Genomic DNA, 25,495 nt, shown 5'->3' with positions numbered 1-25,495 from the left:
CTGCTCGACCAATGAGCCATGTCGCCCCCTTGTGGACCTATAGTGTACTGTTTGTTAAACCTTGAATGCGTCCTTTGTGGACACTTTTTGCTAACCCTTTGATTATACTTTGATGGACATTGGGCAAAGCTATCGTTGAGTTATTGGGGGTGTCTTTATCAAACCCGCGTGGAAGCGACCGACCAGCCCGGCCCAACGTGACATGGGCCGAACCCGGCTCGGTTGGCGCTCTGATGGCGGATTAGGGCCTGATTCTCAAGAGCGTTGGGTTTATTTTGGGTTTGACGGGATCAAACGGGATTACGGTGACAATGAATCCTCGGCCGATGGAAGACCGAGGCGCGTTCATATGCTGCGTCCTGATGGCTAAACATAGACAGACTTTATCAGCTGTTATTCCCACCACTTGGAACTGGGTTTTTATATTTATTCTTTTTTTTTTTGGAGGCTCCTCATTTCAGGGATGACAAGATGATTTTTGCCCTTCGAAAGGCTTTAGTGGCCTGTATTGTTAACGTCTGCTGCTGAGGTCATTGTGGTCAATTTCATCTATACGTGGCGCTTTCTTGGATTTCCTCCAGTTTCTACATGCAATCATTGATGGTGGCCTCTCTTATCCGCACGCGCTTGCTGAGTCAGCGCAAAATCACCTCCGTTATCGACGAACGCACTCTCGTCGTGATTGGTCTCACAGGCTGTCTGATTGGTCACAGCTAACTTGTCTGGAGTGCACCCATGAAATTTATGCTGTGACAATGTTAAACCAAGATGAAGTAATATATATATATATATATATATATATATATATATATATATATATAAACAAGTACAACATTAAAAACAATGACATCCAAACTTTCCTACTTAGACATTTTGTTCGAGTAAAAATAAAATCAAATAAATCCCCGGAATGGTGTCCTGATCTCTGAGTGAGAAGTGAAGTGAACTTCTTCAGCTAACTGTGGCTGTGGTTTGGTGGCTTTTCCTGCTGGCTATTTCTGTGAATCATTAAGCAAGACCTGAACTGACTGCTCTGTCTCACTATCTGGCCTCTCACTGATAAGCTGTCTGAACTCTCTGCATTATCTTTTTTTTTCTTTGCTAACTGCTGACTGGCCAATGGGACAGTCTCCGGTCCTGCCTAATGAACTGAAGGGTAGCGGCATATAAATCCGGGCCTCCGAATACAATCTCCCCCCAGCACCTGCTGCCACATTTGTCGACAAGTCCTTAGCTTAATGCTAGCACACAATGTGATACACCATAGATGGGCTAACAAAAGTGGCATTGAGAGGTTGTTGCATAAACCGTTGAATTTATATTTGAGCACAAACAGTAGCGACATGTTTTCTTCATCTTCTGAGAAAAATGTGTTGCTTGCTGAGTCACTTAGTTGTGAAACTCTTCTTTTGTTTATTTTCTATGTCTGTATACTGCCGCCATGTGTCCAAGGCACACCAGAAGGATGCTCAATGGCTGAATTATCATCATTCACAAACTTTTTAATTTTTTACATAGCATTTCATGATTAGTATTAGTAGCTTTTCAGAAAGTAAATTATTTGATTTTTTAAAAACATTACAAAAATAACCAATGAATCTGCTGATTAAACTTAACTTTTTGGACCCTTTAAGGCTAACTTGACTGTGGTTCACAATATTTTTTTAGCATTTAACTTTACAACAGAGAAACAACAATAAAATAAATTGGCCTTTTTTAGGGGGGGGTGAATGTTATCATTGTGTAAATGTGTGTGTTTAAAAAAAATAAATAAAATGCCCCCGCCCCCTCAAAAAAAAGACAATCAGCAAAATATCAGCTACATTGAAATAATGGCAACAAGGTTTTCTTAAAAAGAAAAGGGTTTTATTTTTGAACGGAGCCCAGTACAAGTTTGAAGCAACACTGGTAAACCATCAAGTCCAATTAACCAAAAATGTTCAGGACCTTCCGCCAAAAACGTTCCAATAGTTGTACAAAGCCAGAGGAAAAAAAAAATGAATGGTGAGTGATGCTGAGGAAAGTATTTAAAAAAAAAAAAAAAAAAAATCCTCATACATCATAACATGAAACGACGACATCAGCAGCTTGTTTAAAAAGGTGAAACAAAACGTCACAAGTGACACATTGAGTAGCCTTGATGAGTTTTTTTTTTTTTCTTTTTCTCGGTCAAAAACATTTTTAAAATCAAACCAAATGTACACCCGTTACAGTGAGCGATGACATTCCTGCATTGCGTGCATCTTTTACAGTCAGCTTGTTGTGGGAAATGAGCCAATTTCTCTTCATTGGTCCGTAATTTATTTATTTTCTACAAATGTATGATGATCGGAAGAACAATTCATTGCATTTCCAAAAAAATGGCCGAAGCAACCAGTTTTCCTGTTGCCATTCGTACGACAGAATTTCACACTGAGTAAATGGTCAATTAGTAAGAAAATAGAGACGGAATCATCCCGATTTAACTTTTGACTTCCATGGCTTCCTGTGACTCTTTGAGTCTGGCGCACGACAGTGTCACACTCTCGCCATCGGGCAAAGTGGACGTCCTCGCAAATATTTGTGAGTAGCGTAAAAGTCTGGGCTCAGTAGGGAAACGAATGTGGACGGCGGACGTGCTACCAGGGGGGCATTGTTGTTTCAAAAGGTAATGCTAATAATGCTAATAATGTTAGCGTGGAAAACGGAAGGTGGAATGAGCTAATCCACCCGGTGTACATATTTCATTTTCTGATACAGAAAAATACGAAAGTGAGTCATGGATGTTAATCTTGATTTGCCTCTCTCGTCTCGTGTGGGGGCCGTATATATATTTCTATATATATAGAGATAGATATTTGTTATATGAAAATAAATCTATACTGTGGTGTTCCGTGTCAACTGCATTTCTGAGCAAAGCGGCCTGGACCATTCTGAAAGTTCTGCCTGAGAACGGAAGCAGTTTGAAGCAACGCAGGACTAACAAAATATCTTTTTCCTACCTCCATCGTTAAAGTCATTTATAATTAAATCGGACTATTATCATTATTATTGTTAGCCTTTCGAAATACAAACAAACAAACAAAAAAAAAAAATCATACGTTGACGGTAGGTTGGCATTTGTACATTAAAAATACCACTGTGGATATTTACACAAGCTTATATCACGGTTTGCAATAGAGTGTGGACAAACAATTGCATAGCAGATCAGAAACCAAAAGGAAAATCAACTCAATGGGAACTTTTTTTTTTGTTTTTTTTTTTTCACCGTTTTTTTTTTTTTTTTTTTGCTTTGGTGCGCTTGGTTCATAGTTTCACCGCCTCCTCCTCCACCAAAAAGTCCATAGGACTCGTCCAAAAGGAACAACATAAAAAAAAAAAAAGTTTTAAAAAGTGCCATTATGCTACATTGATCAGATGATCCATGTCTGCTATTCGACAGTTCATACCAGCGAGTACCTCAACGCGCAACACTCTGCTTTCATGATTTCATGAGTTTTGGTCACATGAACAGTCTCTCTAACACACACACACTTGCACACTGACAAACACTAACTTCCACAAACTCACTAACATGAACTCAACACAAAGAAACATTTTGAACACAAACACACACGCACACACACTCTCTGTCACACGCACACGAAAAACGGGGAAGTTGAGTTCCATCGCAGCCGGTAAAGCGTTTTTAGAGTCCGCAAGCACCGTTTAGGAAAAGGCCTCAAAGTGTCCTTGGGAGCAGGGGGTCTCTTGAGGGGGGAGGAAGAGGGGGGGGGTTGTTTGTTGGCCGGCGTACTCCATCCCGCACACAAACGTTTAAAAGAAGATAAAATGTACATTCTGACTCGTCAGGCAGTCACTGAAAATGCTTCAGGCGTCCTTTTTGTCATCCGCCCCCCCCGCGCCCCCTCTGGGCCTGCGAAGCCTCCTCGATAGCACATGCCCCCCCCCGACCCACCTCACCGCCTCTGCTGTCCGTAGACGGGGTAGGCGAGCGTCACATTCAGAGAGTCGTTGTGCTGCACCAGAGACGTGTGCTGGTAGTGAAGGACCAGTTCCTTCAGCGAGCCGTACAGGTTGTACGGCTCGGCGAAACCGAAGCCCGACAACGTCTTGTTGATGACGCAGTGCTTCACCTCGCCGTCCACGCTGCAGAGAGGATTCTGGATTAATTTCATGTTAGCGACATTCGTGTGGCGATCAAAACTTGCGTTTTCCTCAAAGTGGGCGGGGTAACGTACACGACGCTGCAGGCGTAGCAGCCCGCCTTGCTGCTCTCGCGCACCAGGAATGTTCCGTCTCGCTTGCCCTGGAGGAGCGCCTCGGCTTGCAGCCGGTTAATGTTGCCCAGCTTCCAGGAGCGCTCGTCGTGATGGGGCAGGTCTTCGTCGTCGTCCACCATCGAGTATTGACTGTGACGACGGCGAGGACGCGGGTTAAAAAACGTGCAAGGTTGTCGGCGGGGGCGATCGGGAATTCGGATTTCAAGCTTACTCTTCGGTGTTGTCGTTCTTTATTCCCAGCCACTCGTTGAGCTTCTTTTGCCGGACGCCCTTCTGGGTCAACCACCTGCAAGACCACAGCAGACACTTCCATGTTAGCCGCTAACGCTATCGCTAAAATAATCCCATCACAATTTTTCTGTCTCATAACGGCGATGGTGATTTAATAGGCGATTATTTTCTCAAATATATGAATGAATCTGTATTGCAATCATATAAAATATGTTACGCATTGATATTTGTAATCAACTTCTCCAAATCTGCGAGGCGAGTCCACTTACATGAGGTACTGGTCTCTGGTCTTGCGCAGCTGGATGAGGTCCGGCTTGATGCTGTTCATCCGCTTGTCGATCTCCCGGTAGTCGGCCGCCTGCTTCTTCAGGTCCTCCTCCAGTCGGCTCTTGCTGTCCACGATCTCGCTAATCCTGGACTTGAGTTTCTCGTAGTTACCCATGATCCTGAAAGCACAGGTTGCCCTGTTCAGGAAATTTGCTTTTTTTCCCCCCTCCTTTTTTGCGGACGGACTTTAACCCCCTCCAGTCCGCGTTACCGCCGAGCTGCAGACGCTAACGCTAATTCTTCATGACTTCAAGGTGCGTCTGGTTTACCTCTGGATCTCCTTGTCGTTTCCCTCCCTCCGGAACTTTTCAATGTATTCTTTGCTGTAGCGCTCCTGCGTTTGACACTGCTCCTCGAAGATTTTGATGGTTTCGTTGAACGCCTCAATGGCGGTCCTCTTCATTTGGATTTCCTGAACAAAGGCGAGGAAGCCTTTAGCGCAACGCCCGCCGATCGGACAACGCTAGATGGACGCGCTGCTCACCTGCGAGGTTCTGGTGTACTCCTCGTACAGACGGTCGTACTCCTTGTTCTTCTCTTGGTACTGCTGATGGTACTCGCACAGCTTCCTGCCCACCGCTTCGATGTTGTCCTCTTTCACCACCTGATCCTGAGAGCGGCGTGCGTGTCGTCAGGCATCACATCGCAGGATTTTACGGGTGGCACGAGGGCAGAGCGAGCGAACGTACCTGCTGGTGCTTGGAGACCGGGTAGAGCAGCTTGACATCCAGCTTGGGGTTGTACTGCGCCAGCGACTCGTTGCGGTAGTGGTTGATGAGCTCCACCACGGAGCTGAAGGTGAGCGGGTCTGAGAAGCCGTACTTGCCGTCGCGGTGGAATATCTTGATGAGTTTGTTGTTGCCGCCTTTTCTGTGAAGCGCAAAAAAATAAAATAAAAAAAAAAAGAGAATCAAAACAAGCCGCCAAACGGTAGCTGGAAATGCCCCCAAAAAGGCGCAGGTGCTTACCTCAGCGTTAGCGTGTAGTCGCCGTGCATCTTGGTGGAAGCGTCGCGAACCAAAAACGTACCATCTGCCGTGTCCCGCAGCTTCTCGTTGACCTCCTCGCGGGAGATGTCTCCCCAGTACCATTCGGCGTCTTGCAGCGCCATGCTGTTGTTCTGAACGTTGTTAGTCACGGGGGCGGGCTTGGGCGGCTTCGGAGGTAGAGCTGAAGGGGACGACACAGCGGGTCAGTGTCAGGATTGCCACGTGCCTCTCAGGCCACGAAGGTAAAGGGAGTCCACACTTTATGAAAGCGTTATAGTGGAACCTTGCTTTATAAATTTAATTCCATCCAATAATCTGCTCATGAACTGCAATATCACAAAACTTTTACTTCTTTAGTCAGTAGGGTTTTGAAAATTAGTTTCTTTGAAGTACTGCTGAGTGCTATTTTGAATCTCAGCCATGATTGGTCGTTAGCTGAGCCCTGAGCAACTGTGATGTCATTTACAGTCGACTGCAAGTGACAAAATGGCCGCCCCCCCTTGATGAATTACGTGGATTTTACTGCCTAATTCCACCAACGGAATATGAAATCGGAATGCCATGTTTGGACGAGCGAAGGCACACATAACAACGTAATCTTAATCCATCACTGCGTTACAGTGCGTAACCTGGAAATGAATATGTTCTCAGAAAACCGATGACGATGTCACATGTGCCAGTTACTGGGAAATGAAAGCCACCCCAACCGAGCGCCAGAACAAGCCGACCGGAAAGTGACCACATGTTTTTGGAAGTAGGGGGGAACGACATCGGAAGAACACGATGTCCGACTTTCTGATGCATACAAATGAGTCGTTTATCTGCATGCAAATCTTCCATTGATCGTAAGATGTCGCTGCCGCTGCGGCGCTATTGACGAGTTTGGGCGAAGACGCCGATTCATGAGAATAAATTCCATTGAGAAAAGCTGCCAATGAGTACACAAAGCGGTTCACGCTTTCATGCGTGGAACATTTTTGGAGCCGGGCGGGCGTGCGTGCGGCTTTCAGGCAACAGCTGGCAAGCGCGCGACAGAGATGGCGTGCGACCCGTCGGAACATTGCGAACAGCGGAAATAATCTTAAATCTGCGACAGTGCCTCTTGCGCGCTGACAGTTTCACGGGTGGTGCTCAAGGTAACGTGCTATTTTTAAGCAGCCTTTGCGGTGGCAGGGGAGGGGGCTAGGGGGGGGGGGGGTCAGTTTCCTGCTGCTGCAGGAGCCACCGCCGGTGCACCACTTTTGCATTTACATGCCAATAAAATCTAGTAATTATTTTTTTTTTTTCAACCAACTATCCCAGGTGTGGTATAACCCTGGACTAGTCGATTTATGGCGCCACAATATCACTTTTTCACATTACACACTGGTAAAATACCGTCGATCCGTTTCAAACCACCTAGAGTCAGTACACCCGGGACTGGTCGCCCGTCAATTTGTTCTGCCAGCCACGCCACTTCTGCATACTTGTGAGCCATGAAAACCCTGCCCGTCCATTTTATACCACCTATCCCAGTCGGGTTGCACCCTGGACTGGTCGCTCGTCAATTTGCACAGCCACCACGCCATTAGGATCCTCGTCCGTTTCTTTTCAACCACCCATCCCAGGCTGGATACACCCGGGACTGGTCACCAGTCAATCACACACACACAACCATTCCCATTAAGAGTTATCAAACGCATGCTCACAACGCATTCCGACACAAAACCTTTCGGCTGTGCGGCTAGCCACACGCGCTAGCTTGGAGAGAGAATAAAGAAATCCATTAAAAGAGATCCTGCTCAGTAACGCGTTACATCACTCACCGCAGCCAATCAGGCGGGAGCTGTGTCACCGGGCGCTCCGGCATCCTTCATTTCCTGGCGGCATGAAGTCATCCCAAAAGTCCCTCCCTGCGTTCCCCCCTCGCTTTGATTCCGGACCAAAAAAGCACTGAAGAGGATCATTAAATGACTCCTAAAATGTTCCGGGCGTCTTGCGGTGATGAGACCTCGCGTGCGTCCGACATCGCTCGTCCTCTGGCTGCCTCACGCTCTTCCTACCTCGTCATCCTCTCTCCCTCCCTCTCTCTCTCTCTCTCTCGCCCGCCCGCTCTCTCACGTCCCCGCAGCTCACTCAGGCCCTCCCCTCGGCGCTGTGGCCTGCACACAAAGCCGAGCTCGCTGTGCTGCAGTAATGCACGTCCACACGACGCGCTCAAATCCGTTCCCCCCACCCGCACCGGGCTCCAAAATACGCTCATAATCCCGCGGCGTGACACGGATAACCGCCTCCATTTCCTGAGCGCTGCTAAAATAGCCGCCGCTTCTTGGAAAGGTGGAACGGCTCAAGAGGAATGCAGTCGGGTCGTGAAAGCCGAGCGCGACACGCTCAAATAAGCGTCTGAAAATGTGAGGGCAAGGCAAGCAAACCAAAAAACGGCACCGATTGAGATTGGAAATTAACTCCAAGGCTGCAACGGAGGATTATTTTGCAAATTGATTCATCCGTCGATCAGTTTGTTGAGTAATTGATGAATTGGGTAAAAGAAAAATGTGCTTAAATTATATTTGCATCTGTTTTATTTGGATTCAACACAAAGAAAATCTGTCTGCTTTCAGGGAGGACTACAGAAATCGGAGAATATTGGCCGTTGACAAGCTGGAGTTCTGAGGATTTGGACAATATTAAATTAAGCAAGGTCGCTAAACGATTAATCTTTTATCACAAATAGCGATAAGTTGTCGATTAATCATTGCACCTCTAAAAAAATTATTTAAGGGGAACGAGTCATGTTTGTGATTTGAAAAAATGGCGATCGTAAACGTTAAACTTTTCAGAGGATCTTGGACTACTTGGAGGATTTCTTTTTTTAAAACATATTTTAAAATGAATCATCCATAAAGGTTTGGAACAAGTCACATTCATCAACAAATGTTGGAACACAGAGATGTGATGTTCAAAAATGAACGTAAAATAGATTTGTTACGAGACCGTGTCGCCATCTCGTAAAAAAAAAAAAAAGACGACTTTAAGACTCTCACGTGCACGCTGAAATACGCAAGACTTTGTAAATGAACGTGAATACTGTATGAGCGCCAACAATGTCTTGGACGGTCGTTCACAAGTTAACGGCGTTGTGGAGAGTGAAACGAGAACATTTTTGAAAAAAAAAAAAAAAAGAAGAATCGAATAAAAATTGACGCCATTGTTGTCATTCCCATGGAAACGGTGAAATTTGGAGAGGGTGCTAACGCGTTTTCATCCATGAACATCGGTTGACGAGTACGCTGCGTCGCAAATATATTGTTCGACTTTCAAAACATGAAAATATAAAGATCATTGGAAAGAAAAATCTCAAACTTTTTTGAAACCATTTGGTATAAAAGCATTTTCAAATCAGCCGCACTACAAAAGTCGGATGTGCTCATGCTTAAGTACGCTACGCTCATTCACGAAATTTCGGAACGCAGGCCTGTTGCGTTCCATGCGTTAATCAAGATAACCCGCTTGATCACGAAGCGTTTTTACCAGAATTCCAACTCTCGGCCCGGAAAAGTTGGGGTACAAGCATAGAGTTGAAAAGTTTTCCGATATTTTTCCAGCCCTGAAAGTAAAATTTTCATTCGAAATGGGGAACTTTTCCAAAAGAAACAACAACAAAATTGGTTTCAACAAACTAATAACCACGCTTCAGTTCTTACTTTTGCTGAACCTGCAGAGTCTGTATGTCCTGAAAGGCGGTATGTCATTCGTGTCATGAATTATTCTCCTCATTATTTATAATTACAGCTCGCAGGCAGCAGTCACCAATTTCCAAATGCTATAAGTCGACTTACGTTGCAAGTTGTGCATGATTCTCTTGTTGGCGTCTCGCCTTTTCAATGGCAAAAAAAAAAAAAAAAAAAAGTCACATTAAATCCAAGTTGAGTTGCTGAGCTCGCATAGCATAGCGTAGCATTCCATGTGCTTCCTCCCAGCTCGAACCCGGCTAATCAGTCGCGCAAGGGCAGGTGCGGCATGCCTAACGTTGCCACGCTAATGATTAGCCCCCTTTGTCGCGAGGGGAGCTGCACTCTCGCTCTCTCTCTTGCTCTTTTTCTCTTAGGCCCCGCCCACTCTCTATCTCTCCTGTGTGTTTGGAGAAGAGGAGGCAGCTTATGATTAACTTGCAAACTTTCAAATATTTGCTGAGCTGGACACTTTGAGAGGGTGGGGGTTGGTGGGGGCAACGGGAGGCGGCTGGGGCTGAACAAGAGTCGCTCTGTGGCAGCTCCGCTTTCCAGCCAACCAAATCTAAGTGGACCTTTTGTCGCTAGCTTAAAATAGATGAGCGGTCGCCGGGAGGAGGCACTCCCGTAACGCGCGTGCACACACGCACGCGCACACTCACAGGCCTTTCACTTAAAAATGTACATAATGCGTGTGTGTGTGTGTGTGTGTGTTTAACACTTCCTGAGCACCTGAGCTGACTGCTGTTGCTTTAAAGCTAAAGTCCCTAACCGCCTTTCATCAGAATTTTATCTAATTTAAGAGCTCAAATTCACGAAATATGTCCATTAGGGTTGGCTAAGTTGGGTTCTTCATCATCATCATCATCATCGTAATTATTATTATTATTATTATGTGAAGGCTGAATAATTCAGTTTTCCCCAAATTCTACATTTTCAACAAAAATTTCCCCATTTATTCCCAAGGGGCATAAAAGATTTACATCATTCCTATTTGGAAATCAAAACATTCAGCCCCCGGGAATTATTTTTAAAATGCCAAAAATTCAACATGGAAAAAAAAAAATCCAATCCATTCACAATGAACTCATTTAACTGTTCTTGGGAAGATTTTTCAACATACAAAAATTTCCAACAAAGTACGGCCTGTAAAACATCTGTCGAACATTTTTTAGGGTCTGGGTTTGATTCTCGACCTGTTTGCATCTCTGACAGCCTTGATTTGGGAGAATGAAGGCCAACCCGTCTCTTGCACTTTCCAGTTCACTAACTAACACGGCTATTAAAAAACAAAAAAAAAAAAGCCTCTGAGAATGGGGAAAGTATGCTCTGTGACAAAAATAACATGACGCGGACAGAGGTTTGATGAAAACATTTCTTTGCCAAATGACGGAGTTTTTGTGTTTCATTGCAATATGTTCATTGCCTCTTGGTGAATTATTGAAGACAGTACAGCTACATGAGTTCTTGACATTTCAAAAGACATTTCTTTGGTCTCAGCGTCATAATTTATTCAAATATTCTCTGACAAATTCTATGTTGGTGTGTAAAACTGGCTTTGGGGGCTGAATTTTAAAAGCAAAGCCCTCCGATAATGGCGGCTGCAAACCAAAATGGGAGACTGTTAGATTTTCAGGATTGTCATGCCTGCCAAATTTCACAGCAGTCATCGAAACGGGCTTCAGGGGCTGAAATTCTAAATAAAATGTTTTGGCGAAAATCGCCAAATTGAGCACAGGATGGCAGTTTCAGACCAAAATGACGCACCTTGTGTCTTAGCACGACGGCTTCCTGAGACTTTCTTTGTGGGTCAACACTTAATTGTCATGCCCACCAAAGTTCACGTCGCCAGGTAAAATTGGCTTGGTTTCATGCCAAGTCATTAATCTTTTGCTGCCATGCTCCGCCCACAAGATTCAATGAAAACTAACATTTCTGGAAAGGCACAGTCACCCATCACTCACGTTTATATATTCACTCACGATTTGAGAAAATCTCTTCATCTCTGGTAATCTTTCAAATAAGACAGAAATGGCAGCTTCACAGCAAAACGGCAGACTTCCTGTGCCTTTTTGGCAAAGCAATTTCAGGAGGGGCCGTAATCATCACCCGACCCCGATCGACACGTACTCCCACTCAGCGATTCTTTCCTCCTGTCGTTCAGGCAAAAAGTTCTCCCGCAGGTGTAAATGAGTGACAGCTGAGAGTGGGCCGGGCGCAGGCAGCGGCATAAATGTATAAATAGAGCAGGTAGTAAAACATCAACGACGGCGCTTTTAACGAGCGCTGTAAAAGCACGATTGTGCCATGCAACACACACACACACACACACACACGCGCACGCAAAAGACAGGAAACCAGCCGGGAGACCACCAGAGTGCCAGACATCAAAACGAACACAACATTGCTACAGCGTTTTATCATTGTTTCATTTTCTAACTTTGCAACACCCCCCCCCCCCCCACACCCCTAATGCCGCTTGGAAATCCCCGCGTGCAGACTGTGTTCTCCACTCATAGGAGATGCTATCAAAATGCTTTTTCAAGCTTTAACTATCCATATCCCGCCCTTCCTATCACACGGCACATCGCCCGTGCGGGAGACGTGGCAGCTGTTAAGCGCATACGAACGCTCTTGATATATTCCATGTTTGATAAAAATTTAATTACCACTAAAGAATGGCGCAAAACTGCCACAACATGAATGCCAGTTGCTCACCCCTCGATATATTAAACTCCATCGTAAAGTTCAACTTTCACGTCATGCCCGCTCATACTCACGCTGAACCCTTCACACATTAAGAGGAAAAAAAAAAAAAAAAAGTACCTGGAGCCGCCTGACTCTCAGTCCATTCGCTGGCTACCAGAACCTCGATGATCCTGACGTGGGCGTCCAGGCTGGGCTCACAGCTGAAAAAAAAGAAGAAGAAGAGGATGAAATGAAAAGGAAGAAAATGCTTTGCGTGGAAGCTCTTTCAAGTATTTGTCGCAACTATGATGCCTTTGTCCTCACTGGTGACACAATTTTCGGCACCAGAAGAAGGACTAGTAGAACAAATTTGTTTTACTAATAAAACTTTGTCTTTTACTGATTTCAACACCATTTTTGCACACCAGGAGTATGACTTTGGCATATTAGAAGGACAACTACCCGTGGAGCACCAGATTACTAGACGTCAAGTAGTGTAACTTCTTAGAGCTAGTAGCACATAGTGGTCAAGGAGAGTGGCGTTTTTCTCACTAGTAACATGTAGAAACCAGAAATGTCAAACAGTAATGGGGGGAAAAAAACTTAACTTGTACCACTCGTCTGCACAAGTCATTTCACTGATGCGCCCTACTTGCTCAAGTCGTACGCCAAATTACTAGTATGTGTACTAGTATGCTGAGGCTATTGAATAAATGCTCAAACGGCTTTCCATAATAAACGCCAGGATTGTGTGTGTGTGTGTGTGTGTGTGCGTCCACACGTGTGTGTTTCTGCGACTCCGCCCACCTGGTGCTCTGCTGCCTGAAGAAAACCGGGCTGAAAATCTCGCCCAGCGCTCGGGCGCTCAACAGGTTCTTGGCGGCACTCTGGCAGACGCGGGCCAAGTGGCGCAAGACGCACTGGAGGGCTAACCAGTACTGGGGGGGCAGGGCGGGGCTGCTGGCGATGAGACGCAGCTGTTTGGCACACTCGTCAGGATTGGACACCTCTGTGCAGAGGAGGCACACACACAAAAAAAAAAAAAAGACGTGAGAACATAGCAACAGGACTTGAGGAATGGAACAAAATGAGCACATGCACGTATGTTTGCAAACTGCAGAGATGACACGGTTGACAGAGAGTGGAAGGTACACTGGCGGGTGATTGGCTGCCTGTGTGTCTTGTTTTAGTCGCTATGAACCACACACGTATCCTGTTTCGGGCCATGTGACAGCCAGCGAAGTAACGTGGCTGATTTTGCACAGACAGAAATCCACCAGATAGGCTGCGATCAGAATCATTCACTCGTTCCAACAACAATAACGAGTCAGGAATTTATAGAAAGTGGACTAGAGTGCGTGAGCTTGGCATTTGCAAATTCACCTCTTCACTGATTTGAAATGATCCTTCGATATTTTCAGGAGAAAAAATATTCTCTTCAGTTTTTGTGCAAGTATTACTCAGGCACTATTTGTGTTATCTTAAGTTACAAATAATTTTTACTGTTGCTTAATAGCGCGGTAGACAGAGTCATTTTTAAAAATCCCAAAGGGCCCACTAAAAATTTTTCTTTTTAAACTTAGCAACAAACTTGTGGTTTTCTTCTGTTTTGCCCAAAACATTAAAAATGAATAAATAAATATATCAGACATGCTAGTATGCCAGCAAGCAGACAATTAGGACAAAAGCAGTGCTTTGGCACCATTTGGTGGCATCTTGGTGCCCAAGGAAAATTGGTGAAGTGACTTGAGGAATTTCATTTCGATAAAATGAGTGCTTTGCCACCATTTCGTCTCATCTTGGTGCCAAGGAACAATGCTGAAGGGAGTTTCATTTTGACTAAAGTTGTGCGTTACCTTTTCCGCCATTTTGTGAAATCTGTAGGCAATTGCAAACCTTTTGGGGGGGGGTGTCAATTACTCTTTGATTGTCACTATTTGCAGAAGGGCTCTGTCCCCATCCACAGTGAAGTGCAGAAAAAAAAAACGACATACAGTTCAATCATCAATCAAAGGAAAAATTGTTTTTGAACATTACAAGGGTGCGGCGTTAATTATATCATTGTTGTTGCATACTGGATCAACCTCAACAATAGATCGTTTTCAGATGAGTGCATTTGACTAAACAAACATAAACAACGCACTTTTTGACTGCCCGTGCTGTGCTGCTCTAAGAAGGGGTTTCATGCCACCACTTTTAACAAAAAAAAATCAAACAATATCACAGAAACGTGGTCATGCATTTTGGGGAAAGGGATTGAGGGTACAAAATAGGGGACACCCAACACACACTTGCAATGCGTTGTGCATTTGAACAGCCCTGCAAAATGGCCGACTATCGAGGAAACTCTGCAGCAGATAGGAAAGGATTCTGAACACAGCCCGAGTGTTTATTGAACGCCAAGGGAAGATTAAACGGTTTGGAAACGTGTATGGAAATCTAAGTGCACAAGGGCGCTCAGAGTACTCCGTGTTCAGCTCAGTTTTACCTGACGTCACCGCTTCTGGCGGGGAGAAAAAGAAACAGAATCTCACCTTTGGCGGTGAGCACCAGCTGCGCGTACACGGTGGTCGGGACGATGGGCTGAGGCAGGTCTTGAAGGTACCGGCGCATGCCGTCGCACAGGGAGGAAAGCTCCATCTGGTCCAGGTCCACAGAGGAAGGATCTGCAAACACGGCACATATACAATAAGACCACAAACCACAATCTATTTTTTTTTATAGACCTAAAGGCAGGTGCCTGAAGTGGACCTGCCAATTTCCCAGCTTCACGGCCAGTACTGGAGGCGAGACGCTTGCTGGGTCGAAGGGAGCAGTGGAGAGCAGGTAATGGGACGTGAAGTTTAACACTTGACACTGACTTAAGAATCAACAAGAGGCAGAGAAGGTCCCAACTCCAAAGCAACGAATTGCACATTTGTACGACAGTTTTGCAAGTAAACTATTCGAGACTCATTTCTTCATGCAGATTATGAATCTTGTCCCTAGTTTTTTTCTCCAGCACATTAGGTTTTCAAAATAATAATAATTATCGGCATAACTATAATAATAATGCTGATGTTTATACTACGACTACTACTACTACTAACAATAATAATGAAAGGGCTGCACACTATATCGAAAAAAAAAAACATTTAAATTGTGATTTTGCCCATGCAAAATTATCATATATTCATACCGCAAAGAAATAATGTATGCATATGAAACAAATCCTCATATGTATATGATCTCTCTATATTGCAGATTTTCACCAATTATGAATGGTTCGGGAATGTATTATATCGCCTCAAATGTACTTACCAGACTCAAAATATTGCCTGACTTCATTACCGCCCCCTGCAGTAAAAGTCCGGTACAACGTGGGGTTCTCCAGACCTTCCAAAAAAAAAATAAAAAATGAAGAAGCAGGACACTTTGTTTTTGGAGGCATCTATTATCTTCCATCTTGTTTACATAATTAGAATGAGTCGACGATGGCCCAAAAGCGCTCAAAGTCAAATCAAACACACCTTTTTTCTCGATGGCGTCGAGCAGGCGAGCCAGGTGGGGCGGGGCTGTCTCAGGAAGGGAAAACTGCTCTGTCAGGTCCAGCAGCCACAAGCCTGCGAAGAATTAAAAAAAAAAATTGATAAGAAATAATCCGTTGGTAAAAAGCCAACTCGAGCTAAGCGTGTTTCGCGGTTACGGTGCGAGTTCGCCCAACACACCTGAGACTAACTGGCCACACTCCTTTGAATAGAAAGCAATTGTTTGATGCCATTCATCTAATTATCTGCGTTGACAAAGCCGTCGCACTATGTGAACGCACACGTTAGAAGTTCTGTCTGAAGTGGAAAGACAAAGCAAATTCAATTTACCAAGAGGCGCCAAAACGCTAGGGAGGTGGTGTGAAAAGGGGACGCCACGTTTTACACCGTTGCTTTCATGCACAGTGCAGAACAAAGTTTAGCGGGCAAAGCTCAAGTGGGGACAATGCCACAAGCCTTGGAATGTTAGGCATGAATATCTTGTCAACATCAGGAAACATTTGCCTGAAGGCCAAAAATGTTATTTTGTACGACTTCAAAGGACTCGTGCGGAGTTGCGCAATGTCATTCGGGATACTTTGGGTCGAGCAGAATGTTGTGACTTTTAACCGCTAATTTTAAAAAGCGCCACTTTGGTAGACAGCTGCCATGCTGAGATATGCATCGAGAAAAAAAAAAAAAAAAAAAAGCGACGCACAGGAAGCGCTGCGCTCGGCTTACAACCTGGCAGGAAGTTGAAAGAGTAGCAGCGGCTATCCAGTGAAGTTTGAAAAAAAAGGGAGTATTTACAAGCGCGTGAGGCGCTGGGCGAATACATACGCTGTGATGTGAGGCAAGCCAGGTCCAGAAGTTTGATTTTTTTGTTTTCCTTGAGAGCTTTAGTACCAGGTGTGGACATGAAAGTACAGCGCTGAAAGGCTCGACTGTCCCGCTTTCAAAAAAGCCCAACAAACTATGAATGGAAGTCTTTCTTAAAACCAAATTTTGCTTTCAAAATCCACCCCCCCCCCTCCTCTTTAAAAATCAGGCAATTAAATACGAGCAATGTGTTCAATCGGGCAAATAATGAAGCACTTCATCCAAAGCCACTTCCTTTTTGGCCGCCATGTTGCGTGTGAAGAAAACTCTTTATGACCGCACTCAAAAGTGGATGTAGGACAAGCGCTCATCTGGAAGATATTAAGAGGGGGGTGACGGGGTGGGGGTTCTTCTAAGAAGCAGTGAACTTTCAGATGGAATACCAAAAGTTTCCCGAAATAGAGACGCAGACACGGTGTGCTGCCATCGCATAACTTTTTTCCCTCGACAAGATATCAACTCGGATAGCAGCTTTTTCTCAGAAACTAATTCACAAGCTGGAGTTATATTTGAAGCCCCCACCGCCAAACAACCCCCCCCTCCCTTTCCAGCCATAAAAATGACTGCAATATCTGAGCTCGCCTTACTGGAGATAACGTTTCGGACAAAGCGAAGCCTCGGCCGCCTCGTGTAAATCATTAATGTTGCCAGACGCCATCCAGAAGACGAGGTGTCCAACGCGTCACACGTGGTGGCTGCAAGGCGGAGCCCAGATTGTCTTTCTTCTTGGTACTGCAGATGGGCGAGACACTTTTGGCATTACTGAATGTCCAGTGTTCGGACAAGCCGCAATAAATACGAGGCAGTGAGTTGACGGCTCAAGAAGCAAGCGACTCTCCCGAGGAGTTCAGCTCGCAAATATTTTGGAATAGATAAAACCGCGGCTTCGCTGAATGGAAATTCATTTTGCATTATTAAACACAATAACGTCCATGTGAGGCGGCAGGATATATTTTGTGCACTTGAAATCCTCATGTTCGACAGTGCCTGACGTGGTGAGTGACGTGGGCGTCAGCGAATGAGAAACCGAAATCATAACGTGTGAAGCACAATTTTGAGGGTGAGACGCCCAATTGATTTTCAATGTTCCTGTGACAATGACGATAAAGTTCTTTGGCATTCTATTCTATGGCTCAAACGCCACAACGCGGCGGGTGGAAAAGTGGGATTTGACAGGCAGTGCCAAATGGGCTTTCCGTCACAGACAAGTATGCCCGAACAGATGGCAAGGTCAACACGTCTGCAGATAATTGCGGACCTTGAAGAAATGCGTCTAAACATGACTCCGATAATGGAAGCCGTCTCTATGGAAAGCGGCAAGAGAGGACACGGGGCGCCCCCCGGACGGGTCCGTGCAGGCCCGCGTGGTTGATGGAGCGCAAGCCGAGGAGGACGACCGCGCGCAGCTGCCACGGGTGCTGCGGCGTTGACGGGAGAGGTTGGTGTTAAACACCATGTCTGAACCGGGCGAACTGCAGACGGCGTGGGCAAGACTGGACCGGACACTAAAGATAGTGCATGCTTGGGATAAATATAGAGGAGCTGCTCAAGTGAGCGCCATTTTCGGGTTATAATGTTTCTTCTCGTCTGGGGAGGCGAGGCGGCGACAGCGGATGAACAGCAAAGCTCACATGGTTGGAAGACAAGTGCATATTTTGCAGAACATGCAACAGGAAAGCAACATTCGGACGGAGCCGCTCGAATGCATTCCACACCGCGGTGACACGCTGAGCGGAGGAAACAGCACACCCTGCAGGCCCAAGCGGGCGCTGCGAGTGAGCAGGAGTGGGCCAATGAGAGCCCTGTTGCCGGACGGCACGAATCTCTGCTCTCATCGAGGTCTGCTCAGGTCACGCAGCGCCGGCGCAAACACTTAAAGAGGGCCTTCAGTATTTCACGTTCCTGTCGAAGTGACTGGAGCGCTTCCAAAATGTGCCCTGCGGTTACTTTATTCAAAGTGAGCGCAAACAAAACCCCGAGAACTGCCCCCCCCCTCTACACCCTTGAGCTCTCGCAAACTGCGTGTCATGCGCCGGCCCGAACAAACAAACCATTTTCATGTCTTCTCCGGGTCCTCGACTCGATTAACCTCTCCAAGGCGCGCATAAAAGCCATGTTGATCAAATGGGAGCCGCGGAGAGACGGCGCGGCTCGCCTCCTCTGCCAGCCTTCTCGTGAGGTTTTAGGGAGTTGCCGCGCTTTGAGCGTTACCAGATGTGCCAGCGCACTGATACTGCGTGGATACAGTATTTGTACGGAAAGACGTTTGAACATCGTCGGTATCCAGCTTGATGCTCTCTGTCCACACATCTAAGACAATTAAGTGCACGAGTAGAACAACCAGGGCGCAGAAGTGAAATAATTGTGTCTTACGAGCACTGTTTTTCCACTACGTAGGACCTTTCTGCTCATTTTGGAAAAAATGCTTCATTTCCATATGCTCTGAAGTTGCCACTCCAGCTACCTGACAGCCAATGAAGGATGTTGCGAGAGCAGTTATGTCAGGCCACACGCCGCCCCGTGCACGTGTTCGGCACTCTAAAAAGCAGCTCGCCGTCACCCTGCCTTGTTCGCACCTCTCGCCTCCGTCAGCCCGTCTGCGCGACGCCTAATCCCGCTCTCAGACGCCGCCAAAGAAGCTTTGCTCGTCCAGTCTCTCCACGCCGTCCGCTAATGAGACGCCGCCCACTCGGACATCTTTGTTCAGATACGGGCGAACTGATGCTGAAGCTCGTCGCCGTCGCACTTTGACCGCGCGGCCAACAAGTCGGTCGACGGGGACAGTTTGAGCAATGTTTGTCTTCTCGGGTTTGCATTTCCACTAAAGAGGATCGGGTTTCATTCAAGAGAACAAGTGTTGAAATGAATCAGTCACTCTCTAATGACTAACTGGACTGTACATAAACAGGGAAAAGATATTTTGTGGAGGCTACATTGGAGAACACGCAGGGCATGTTTTGGGAATCACAATGGCTTCCTTTCCACTAAGCGGCTCGGTTCAGCACGTCGTTTGAGAATTGGAGTTTATTTTATCAATCAATAATTATTTTTTTAATCTTGCACTCGACTACATACTAAAACTAACAAGAACTAAACTAAAGTGTATTATTTTTTTGAAAAACTAATTAAAAAAAAAAAAAGCAAAATCAAAACGAAATAAAAACTAATATGAAAAATCCCAAATTTATAACCCTGATCATAACTTCATATTTATTTCCCAGGCACCTTTTTGGCCCACGTTGTATAACGCACAACAATGGCTACATTTTCAGCGGCGATGTTCCGACTCATTCCCTATCCAATAAAGAGTGCCCTCTGCTGTTCAGTTTGAGCAACTGAAGAGTTTTTGCAGTCCTAATATGAAGAAAGTCGAGCGAAAGTCGATTTATCGCCGACATCATTGACATTTTTTCAGCACAGAGCAGTTTGACATTACGACACATTTGGATGGACATGTATAGGAACACATAAAAACTAATTATGGTGAACGGAGTTTCTGTAATTAGCCGGAGCCCCGCACATGTTTTTCTCTTTACGAAACGCCGGCAGTTGCCTGCATTTTATTGGACATAAAATTTTGGCGACGAAGATGGAACTACAATTTGCGCCGCTGCTCTCGTTTCTTAACTCCAGTCCCATACGTCCGTTGGTATGAATATTTTAAGAGCAGCGGCGATTAGAATAGTCGAACTGCTATTCTCATCCACAAACGGCTAATTTTCTTACTCTCGAACCCTCGCAGACGTTTAAAGGCTGCGTCGCCATGTTGGCTCTACATTTTGCTGCTCTGCAGAGGACGGAGGCAGATTGGGGGGGGGGGGGGGGGGGCCGTCTGTAAATTGATTGGAAGATGCGATGCTAAAAACATATTAGCCGTTAGTTTAACTTCAAGGCTTAAACGTCAACGACGAACAGTTTAAGACTGGGACAAAACTGGAATTCTCTTCTTTAAAGTTAAATCACCAAGGAACGCATTTGTTCATAAAAGGCCGTTTCGGAGGAATTTGGCTAACAAAACAGAAGCTCCTTAGCAGAGGTAATCAGGTGAGCAGTCTCCAGCGTGTGGCTGTTTATTGTTTCAACGACATTGTTACAACAATGCCTCAACGTCGCCCATGCGTGCAGTCTGCCGCCAAAGAAGAACATTCCGGAGGCTCGCCACATCACACAGAGCGCTGCGTTACGCAAACTCTTGACAGGGCCAATGCAGCCGATTTAGTAATCTGGGCTAAATCCTTCCCCGGCCAGTTAAAAGCTTTCTGATTCAAACCAGAAACGAGGGCGAGTGCCGAACAGTCAGTGCCGAGCAGCAGATGTCCGTCACGGTCTCGATGTGGGCTCTCTCGCCGGTTAGCGAAACCTCGTCACTAACCCCGACCCCCATCGCGCGGGACGCAGCCCGCGGCGTCTTTATCTCAAACATGCATTGACGTGCTTTGTCGTGATAAGTTACACTAAAACAGCTGCATTCCACGGCCCGATGCAAACACGGAATGAAACAATCCGGGCTCGGAATCAGATGTCACAAACTCTGCCGTACAGTAGAAAATTGAGAGGCTCTACGCGTCTTCGCTTCTGGTCCACATGCAAACTTCTTGTACATTTAACGTGAAACAATTTACATCTTTGGGTTGGCCAAAATCCAACCAAATTGAATTAATCTTTGCGGCCCTCTGCTCCTCCCGACAGAGGGACCCCAGTTTTTGGCAAAATGCGGTTTCTGCGACGGTACCCAATTTTGTATGCACGTGGGAGCACGGCGTCGTAAAATCTGGTTTCATTACGGTGAATATTTATATGGAAAAACACTTCTCGGCCATACAGAAACAATCAAAACAGTGAGTCATTTTTCACTTCGGGGTGTGCTCACTTTTGTTGCCAGCATTTTAGACATTTGCTGTGTGTGATTTTGAAGGGCCAGTACATTTACACCATTTTACAAGCTGGACACCACCATTAAAGAGTCATTGCATCAGTGTTGTCCCATTAAAATATATCAGAAATTAATGACAGAAATGTGAGCAGTCACTTTTGTGAGATTTAATCAAATAAAGGCTAAACATTTGAGAAAATACCACATATTTTCTAACTCTTCAAAAACAGATTTCGTAACTCATGTTGGCGTGTAACGTGGCCCCGCGGAAAAGACATAAGCGGGCCTCCTTCATTGTCTCGCGAGCGAGGCCGAGAAAAGGGAACGACACTTTCATGTTTTTGGGAGCGGAGGAATGAGGCGGAATGCTTTCTCGGCCTCTTCACATCTGCTGCACTCATGTAAGCTCCCGTGGCCCCATTTTCCCAGCCTCAATCCTCCTCCTCCGCCCCCCCCCCACCCACCCCAGCAGCCCAACTGGAGGAGTTATCCAAATATCCAAACTGTAGAGGCGATGAAGGAGGGGGGGGTAAAAAACGCTTGGTGCCGGGCAATAAATCACAGGCCACCAACCACCACCACCCAAAAAAAAAACAAAAAAAAAAACAAACCTTGTCAAAGCCCCTTGGAGCATGAAGGGTCCTCCCAAGCCCCACGCCCAGTGCCCGAGCTCCACTTCTGTGCTTATCCTTTGCACACACATTAGCCTTTTAGCTCCGCGCCCCGCCCCCAGTCAGCAAAGGACAGTGAGACTTTTCTTCTCCCAGTGCTACGTTTGCTACAACGCCACTCATGCGCGCTGCGGGTATTAAACGCCGCTGCACCCGGACACGGCTCCTGCTGCTGGCTACAAAACCGCAGCAAAGAATTTCACAATCTGCCACAAACGGCTGCAGGAAGCGAGGGCCACACGCTCGTTCGGATCAACAGTGTCATTTGAAGCCCCTTCTACGCCGATCATGTGAGCAGACTTTTCACCAGTGCAAGTGCAGCACAGTCGTGGTTTAATTACATACTTGTCGGCCAAAAGTGGCACTAGTGATGGAAAATGGTATTTATAAGCTGTTCTACTAGTGTGCGTAAAAGTCTTATTAGAAAGGACACAAAACATACTAGTATGTGGACCAGGTATCAAGATATCGAAAAACTATCGCTGTCCCAGATGCCATCGACCGTAATTGTCTGAACGCGAACACGTTTCGGACACATCCAACCGAACGCTGGATCTCACCTTGTTCCGAGTCGGCATCAGCCTCGGCCCTGAATGCGGCAGGGGCGACGGGCAGTGGGCGCAGGGGGCGGGGCTTAGGCGTGGGCGGCGAGATGCGCTTCTTGCCGATGTACTCGACATACGTGCCGGGGAAGTCGCCCTTCTCCTGCGTGGTCTCATTGATGCCGGGCAGCCAGCCGATCTCGTCGGGCCTCTGCTCCAGGCCGTCCGTGTAGCCCAGGGACGCCAGGCCCACCAGCGCCCCTTTGCTCACCAGCAACACGTCCCCCACATGAAGGTCAATGTCCTCTTCGCGCTCCTTCTTGTAGTCATACAGCGCTCTGTACTGGTAGCCTTCCGTGCTCATGTTATCCGAAAGTTGCGGTAGGTTTCCGAAGAGAGGAAAAAAATAAACTCGAACTGCAATTATTTTTGGGAGATGGGACACATCTAGCTGGTCTTCATCCTTTCGCACTTGTCGTCTCGGTTGGGTGATTTGCGGCTGTGTCTGCGTGTTGCCTCCTCGCAGTGCGCACCCATCAGGGAAGAAGGCCTCGCGGGGATGCTGCAGGGAAGCTATGCAGAGCTGTGGGACGACATGCTTCTTTTAATATAGATGCCAAAATGTATAAGAAGAATGTAGGTACACAGGTAAAGGAGCAGTGCAATGATTTGAATTGATGCATTAAATCAGGATGTACACCGTTTATTTCCCTTCTGTTTGTTATTACTCAATGGCTTCATAAATTACAATATAACAGTGTTGTTTTCGCTTACTAACAAAACAAAAAAAATTGCTGGGAGCTATAACGGATTATTGACACATCTATGTATATTGTATATGGGTTAGGAGGATTTAAGAGTGTTACTCGTATCTCAAGGCACTTGTATCTCAGTGGACCCCTGCTATTTGCTGGAGGGGGACAAGGACCGGACCAGCCTGTGAAAAGCAAAAATCTGCATATAATTGAAAAACGTTAAAAATGCATTGAAAGATAAAATGAAAAACGTTGATAAACAGATCTCAATCCTGACTCCTCCCATTTTTTAAACAGTAAAAAAAGAGAAAATCGGCGAATACGCGAGTATGCGGGGTCCACTGTACTTTGTCCCCGAACAATCGTTATGTGCGCATCCCTAGCACATAAAAGTTTCTATTTAGCAGCATAGCAGCTAACACCCCCTCGCTAACTCACTCCCGTGATAGCTCAATGTACGACACCGTCAAAGTTATATAACTACCATGGGGGCGACCCTGGGGGGCGAACACTACGCCGTCGGACGAAGGCCGTGCGACGTTAAAGTCCAGGCGGGGCACTTTGGACGTTTTCAGTCGCGGTTTTTGAGTAGTTAAAAGTGAAAATTAGAAGGTGGCCGAAATGCTAGCAGCTACCAAGTTTGGGGAGGCGGGGGAAGGGGGGGGGTCGTCCGCTGTAAAGAAATACAAAAGGGCTTACTTGGATGATTTTAAGCACACAATTGACATACAAAAATTAACGAATAAGTCACCACTGTATCAAAATATCCTCGTATATTTTAGTTATCGAGTTGAAAGTAATCATTTTAAACTCGCGTCGAGTTGAGTTGATATACGTTAAGCATCTTGCGCATGCGCACTGGAGTCCACCACGTACCTACCGAGCCCACACGAGTCCTCGCTCCAATTTGATTTTTTTCGCCCACTTTCCCGTCCCGTTTCCTTTTATGACTTCCACTCCACGAAGTACTTCAACGTACCAATGACCAGCGCACAGAGCGACGGAAGAACTCGCCCTCTCGAGTTGACGTGCCTCACAAATAGTGGGAGCAGCAGCTGCACGTCGACGTTACGGCGATTGCTGCTTCAATTCCGAGTCCCGGACAAACGTCGCTCTGTGCGGCCAAACTGGAAGGGACGGCACGGGAGGGAACGGGAGAGGGGGCGAGCCCAAAGTGAGGCAGCCCATTGGCTTTCTTTTCTTGTCAATCACACTTCCGACCAATCGAAGCAGCGACCCCGCCCTTTTGTTCTTTTCGTCTTAGACGCGTGCAACCCGAGCCGCTCGTGGAAGTTACGTAACACGACAAAGTCTGCTAGGTTTACGACGTGCTTCTCACTTACGCGCCATTTCATCTTACAGACGTATTCATAGTAACGTAACGTTAAAATGTGTTGCATAATCACTGCATACATATTCCGTTCAGGTGTCAATACTTCAACAGAGGAATACAGTAAGTACTTGTGTCAAATCAATTCTTCCCAGGGTGGGGAGGGCGCTCGATGTCCCCTGCGAAGTGCATGCTGGTTAATGCGGGTGGCCTAATTATGGCAAAAATCCTATCCTCCTATCAAGAATAAAGCTCAGTGTGCTGCTAAAAGAGGCTGATAAGCAGCTTTGCAGTAGGCCGGGCCCACGTGGGACTGCCGAACAGCGTGGGAAGTGGACGTGGTGCATTTCTGCCACTTAGCAAAATTCTGACAAGAAGAGTTTTCTTCCTTTCAGATCAGATTAGAGATGTCCTCCCCCCCCCCCAAAAAAAAATATGTTGCACTGTCTTAAAAAGAACACAGACCAATAATGTTAGAATTTTATGAAGACAAAATATTCAGGTTGAACTTCTCTCAAAAAAAGAAAAGAAAAAATATTGTTGTTGCATTTTCTTAAAAAGAAAAAAAGCTGTACTTTGTTATTGAATTTTATGAATAGTATTATTAGAAAATCTCTCATTTGATGAAGATTGTTCTACTGATGGGTTTCACTTTTTTAATGTTTCATTTAAATGTGTTTAACACACCAGAAAATATTTTTCCCTTATTATACCCACTGCGAACCACACCCT

At 46.0% G+C, this 25,495-nt stretch overlaps 1 protein-coding gene across 4 annotated transcripts; it reads right to left on the bottom strand.

Moving 5' to 3' along the window:
• Nucleotides 1-1,844: 1,844 nt before the first annotated feature.
• Nucleotides 1,845-24,555, bottom strand: pik3r1 (phosphoinositide-3-kinase, regulatory subunit 1 (alpha)). 4 transcript variants are annotated; one of them, XM_088280793.1, is made up of 15 exons: nt 24,413-24,555; nt 22,697-23,261; nt 15,717-15,809; nt 15,508-15,582; nt 14,742-14,873; nt 13,015-13,216; nt 12,346-12,428; nt 5,789-5,990; nt 5,510-5,690; nt 5,305-5,430; nt 5,090-5,232; nt 4,763-4,939; nt 4,474-4,548; nt 4,221-4,391; nt 1,845-4,128 (listed from the first exon to the last, which is right to left on the bottom strand). In XM_088280793.1, the coding sequence occupies exons 2-15, from the start codon at nt 23,040-23,042 to the stop codon at nt 3,939-3,941; spliced, it is 2,196 nt and encodes a 731-aa protein (XP_088136919.1). In that variant the 5' UTR covers nt 23,043-23,261; nt 24,413-24,555; the 3' UTR covers nt 1,845-3,938. The 4 variants fall into 4 exon arrangements, with proteins under 4 accessions (XP_088136919.1, XP_088136917.1, XP_088136916.1 ...); XM_088280791.1 differs by having other exon boundaries at nt 24,310-24,553; XM_088280790.1 differs by having other exon boundaries at nt 24,314-24,553.
• Nucleotides 24,556-25,495: the final 940 nt, after the last annotated feature.

This window comes from Idiotropiscis lumnitzeri, chromosome 18, assembly GCF_059441095.1.
Source record: "Idiotropiscis lumnitzeri isolate Australia: NSW breed Sydney's pygmy pipehorse chromosome 18, RoL_Ilum_1.0, whole genome shotgun sequence".
Lineage (NCBI taxonomy): Eukaryota > Metazoa > Chordata > Actinopteri > Syngnathiformes > Syngnathidae > Idiotropiscis > Idiotropiscis lumnitzeri.
Note: the sequence above shows the minus strand (reverse complement) of the source record. Positions and strands in the feature narration are given on the sequence as shown.

Bases quoted from the DNA above. Each gene is read 5' to 3' on its own strand.
- pik3r1 (XM_088280793.1), bottom strand. From the start codon at position 23,042: ATGAGCACGGAAGGCTACCAGTACAGAGCGCTGTATGACTACAAGAAG. The intron at 15,583-15,716 runs GTGTGTTTGATT...TTTTTTTGGAAG, and splicing joins CGACGCCATCGAGAAAAAAG to GTCTGGAGAACCCCACGTTG. The intron at 4,940-5,089 runs GTAAACCAGACG...CTGTGCTTTCAG, and splicing joins AACGACAAGGAGATCCAGAG to GATCATGGGTAACTACGAGA.